We start from the raw sequence: 5,014 nt of genomic DNA on the forward strand, positions 1-5,014 counted from the left end.
GCTGGTCGCCCGATCGCCTTCTCTGACCGGCTACGGACAGGCTGGGACTCACAGTGGCCAAGTAAGGAAAACATATGACGTTTGCTTCTATTGAACGTTGTATTCATGAGCGGTCTTCGTAACAAATCTGTACGTCTCCAGAATAGACCTCGTTTTGGCCTGAAAGAGATTGAAGTATTTCATGTTTTCATTTCAATCATACAGCTGTATGACTAATGCAATGTCCAAAAATGATATCGAGATCTAGGAAAAATTACATATTTCTGCCGCTAGTTCCTTCTAGCTCGTCGGATTTCTAATGGCCCGCTCTCCGCTCATGATATGTGTTTCCAGTTCGGCCCGGTCGGCGGCCACTCCTGGGCAAGCTCCCTGACATCTAGCGACGACGACGAAAAGTTTGAGCTGATCGCCGATGACCTGACTCCCGTCACAGTCTTCCGCTGCGACCCGTCAATAGTGACGAGGTAAGGTCATGACGAATCGGCAACTGGTCAGTGTTTTGTAGTGTAATTTTTATGTTTTGTTAAGTATCTCATTAGCGTTCTGCCGCTGGTTTACGCAATAAGTTGCTGTCAAATGCTGCAATAATATTCGTGATTAATTACTCCCGTTTACATTGTTATCGTATTTTCCCCATCATCCATCCAATATGCCGGCCCTATTTTCCCTATTTTCCTTATGTATTTCCCGGTATTTCCCTGGTATTTTCCCACTGAAGTCTCACCCCCCCCCCCCCCCCCCTGGTCCCCAGGAGGACGTGTGCTCTGTCTTCCTTGCTCCCCGGCATTGCCCTACTTAAGTGCCCCGCCTCCCTCTCGACCCCCAGGAGGAGTCCGCCTGCCCTGCCCGCCCCGCTGCCGACCTGGCTCAGTGGCTGGCGCCGTACTCCCGTCCACCGACCACTGCGGACGCCTGCCGCGGACAGGGGCAGACGGGCCGGGCCGGCGGACTGAGACTGGACCCCGTGGTACCGCACCCGCTGAGCGACTCCCATCGGGCCTGGCTGCTGCGGCCCGGTACCGCCGGAGGGGAGAGGTGAGAGAGGGGAGAGGACTACTGTAGATACCGTGGGTAATGGCTGGTGAAATAGGTCTGGGGATGTGCTCAGGTAAAGGACAATGTAGGGTGGGTGAGACGAACTTGTAAACTGATTGGGCAGAGGGAAGAGGTTAAAATAGTGCTTTCTTTTATAAAAGATATCCTGCGCTCTGAGAAGGGGCCTGCTCATTGTCATAAAATGACTTAGGAATAAGATGTAGCGCCGTAGAATAGAAGATGGGAAAAGAAAGCTGGAAGTCATTTCTAACAGTGCAGCGCATCTACCTTCACTTCTGCACTCTTTTTACATCACTCTCTTTACTGACGTTCTCTGTATCTGTTCTGACCTCCCCCTGTCGTCTGTTTTCCAGCGCTGTGCCGTCGCCGATGGTCCAGTGGCAGGCGGCCATGGCCTCGGACTCCCTCTTCAGACCCGGTTCAACCACTCCTTCCACCAGCGCTCCAGCAGCCGCTGTGACCTCAGAGAACCGCGGCTGGCTGCTGCGGCCGGCGGCCGATGGGGTCGGACAGTCACCCCCGCCGGCTGACGCTCTCTCCCAGTGTACCGAGCGGGCCGCTCGGCTGAGCTTGGAGGAGACCCGCTCGCCGTGGCTGGCGCAGACCACCCGACTGTCTCTGGAGGAGACCCGCTCGCCGTGGTTGCTCGGCGGTGGCGCGCGCAGCCCCGGCGGGCCATTCCCAGCAATGGAGGAGGAGGAAGGTGTGATGGAGCCGGGCGCGGTACCCGACCTTCTGGCGCCCTTCAAACAGATGGAGAACAACACCGCCTGGGTGGCCGCCAGAGGCTGATAGTACCGGTAGACGGAGACGGGCTGTGGCGGAATAGGGACGACGGCTGACTGCCAAAAGCTGACAGACGGATGGGTAGCTGACTGCAGAGGGCTGAATGCTGATAAACTTGGAACACTGAGTATGGCTGAACGCTGATGGCTGACGATTTGGATTGAGAAGTGAACGACTGACGAGTGACGACTGAATGGACGGCTGAGTGCTGGGTGCTGAGGGGCCTGACAGAGTCTGAATGCTGATACCTGAGTGTTGTGGTGGATGACAGCCGGCAGGGGTGGCGTGCTTTGATTGAAGGTCTCTAGCCGAGTGAGAGTTGAGACCGTGTCTAGTGGAAACCTGAACTTCAGTGAATTGGAAGCAAAACTGTGAGTGAAGGAATCCTATGCAGGATAGATGCTGACGGGAGTGGAACTCCGAAGCTTAGCTGAGAGTTGAGTCCGTGTGAAGAGGGGTGTCCAGAGTGAAAGGAATGAGTTGCGGAGGGTTGAGTTCCAGTGGAGTTGGAATTGACAACGCACAGCAGGAGTACCGGAACGAGAGGTATGCACTACGCTTTATTAGCTTCTAGCTAGAGATCTTCTCAGAGCCTCGCATGCTAGCAACTGCTCTAGCTTCTTTCTGTCGCTTTAATTGCAAACAGGCTGAGCCAGATCCATTATCTCCGTAGGCAATAATTTCGTTTGCGAATGAATATGATATGCATTACACTGACAAGCACGAGCAATTACCGGGCGAGATAAGACGTTGAACACTTTTTTATTCATTTTTTTTTAACCGAGTATTGCCTACCCAAATGTCTTCAGAAGCTGCAGCGATAACACATGCCATCCGTGGTAGGTAACTAACTACTCTAGTCTTTTTCATGTTATATGGTGACTGCTCATGCACCCGTACATAAATCAAATAGGATGCTGCACAGCTAGTCAGATTTACCTTCATTATATTTGCCGGCACCCAGCAAATAATCCTCCGTAGAGGACCCTCGATCCATCCCTGAACACTTGGAACAGTCGTCAGCAATTGCGGCACTATCGGGACGTACCTGCCTACCGTATAGGTATTTTATGTAATTACGTGATGTTTGCAGTGGGTTTATGTGTTGGAGTGGCCGTAAGTGCAGTTTGGAATCTTGCCGATTGGCGAAGCTGGTCCATGATAACGTGAGAGTGTACGCGCGACAATGTTATCCAGTTAGACAGGAAATGTACCGATCGCTCCTGTTTAGTGAATGTTCGCTCGTGCGCTAACGATAGCTGTTTGAATGGATATTTCTGTGATTACTGTGAAATCTGACGGAAGAGCGAATCTGTGCAGTGAGAAAACTGACCCGAAGGTATGACTGTTGAGACGATGGGATGTGTGTGTGTGTGTCGATCCGCTGTATTTCAATGCGTGCCTGGTATGATGCTGACTACTGTCTTCTTACCACGTCAATCTCCATACGCCAACTCTGACTTCCCTACTGAACCCCACTGTCCGACTGTATGGAATGAGGACGCTGGGGACGTGTATCGCCCTGTGACGTCATGTGTGGTCTACTGATGGCGTCATTGAGGCGTAGGCGGCGGCATGGGGCGCGTCTCAGTCCTCAGCGTAGGCTAGTCGTGCCTACTGTGATACCGCTCGGTCCACTGCTGCTGGGCTGAACCCGCGTCAGTGGGGTGCAGGCGATGATGTATATTGGTGTGGAGGCCATACTGTATATTGGTGTGGAGGCGATACTGTATACTTGTGTGACGTTTATTTGATATCGGTGGAGGTTTAGGGTATTTTTACTGTGAGAGGGGAGGTGCGCAGGTAATGTTTTAGAGAGGTAGTGAGTGGGATTTTCTCAGGATATGATTGAAACGTAACCGTACCACATATTTTATCGCTGGTGCTACATTTAATATTGCATTAGCATTGCAATAACACAGACTCGAGCTTTGATGTTATGTTATCGTTTAAAAGCGAGACACGCAGTTACTTTATTAGTTTTCCTTGGTGACGGCTAAGTATGAAATATAGCGGAGTGCCGACATTCTTAGCTTTCTGAATTATGTTAAACAAGCTAAGTAGCATACGATTATGAAACTGTATATGATTTCAATGGAAATACATTGTTGAAATGTCTTCACTATTGTGTCATTCTCAACCCATCTTCTAATTTCGACGAATGCCGGGAGATCTGAAATGCTTGCTCTGATTCCTACTTTCCTATGTATGTAGTTTCTCTCGATCGCTTCGTAGGTAGCGACAGCGTAGACCTGGGTCGATTGATTTGACTCAGACGATGATCATGTAGACGCGGCTCGATTGAGACTCTAAATATATCAGAAGTAAACCCAACGGCATGGAGACTGCAAACGAACAACATTGCTGCAACGGCACCCAATGCGACTGGTCACATTCCCTCCATCCAGTAGATCCGTTGTAAGTTTCAGCAGTGCCGTCAGCAGCAATTTCAGGTATCCGAGACTGTAACGATACAAACAACAGTAGCACCACGGTATGGAGACTGCAACAGTACACACAACAGTATCACCACGGGCTCCACGGGATGGAGACTGCAACAGTGCACATACCAGTAGCCAACACTGTATGAAGACTGCAACAGTACACACAATGGTAACATCGAGATATGGAGACTGCAACGGTACACACAATAGAAGCACCATGACAGGGAGACCGCAACAACGCACACAACAGTAGCAACACGGTATGGAGACTGCAACAGTACACACAACGGTAGCATCACGGTATGGAGACTGCAATGGTACACACAACAGTAGCATTACGGGATGGAGACTGCAATGGTACACATAACAGTAACACCGCGGTATGGAGACTGCAACAGTACACATAACAGTAGCACCACGAGATGGAGACTGCAATATCTTCAAACAGCAACACTACTGAATAACGGGTGTGCACTTAGTTTCTGGAAAAAGTTTGTGCTGCCATAACTTTAGTGTTTGAACTTAGATTAAGATGATATTTGGCACATATATAAATTGCAATAATAGTTAAGAGTTGTCAAAAGAATTAGGCGCTCTCTCCTCCAAGGCGGTCTACAGCCCACGTGCTATACAGACGCCCCCTGTTGAAATTGCGCGGCACCTCCGGGTCCAGGTGTGGCGATGGCTAGCGGGTCATGGACTTCAAATAGATGCTAATATGCACTTAC

General features: G+C 50.3%; 1 protein-coding gene across 1 annotated transcript; it reads left to right on the forward strand.

Moving 5' to 3' along the window:
* Positions 1-333: 333 nt before the first annotated feature.
* On the forward strand, positions 334-3,960 carry LOC122367069 (the record flags this gene model as incomplete). Its single annotated transcript, XM_043339849.1, has 3 exons — positions 334-456; positions 827-1,035; positions 1,410-3,960. Coding segments are annotated over 3 exons (771 nt in total), but the record flags the coding sequence as incomplete, so codon positions are not given.
* Positions 3,961-5,014: the final 1,054 nt, after the last annotated feature.

This window comes from Amphibalanus amphitrite, unplaced genomic scaffold (genome assembly GCF_019059575.1).
Source record: "Amphibalanus amphitrite isolate SeventyFive unplaced genomic scaffold, NRLGWU_Aamphi_draft 000848F_arrow, whole genome shotgun sequence".
In the NCBI taxonomy this organism is placed as follows: domain Eukaryota; kingdom Metazoa; phylum Arthropoda; class Thecostraca; order Balanomorpha; family Balanidae; genus Amphibalanus; species Amphibalanus amphitrite.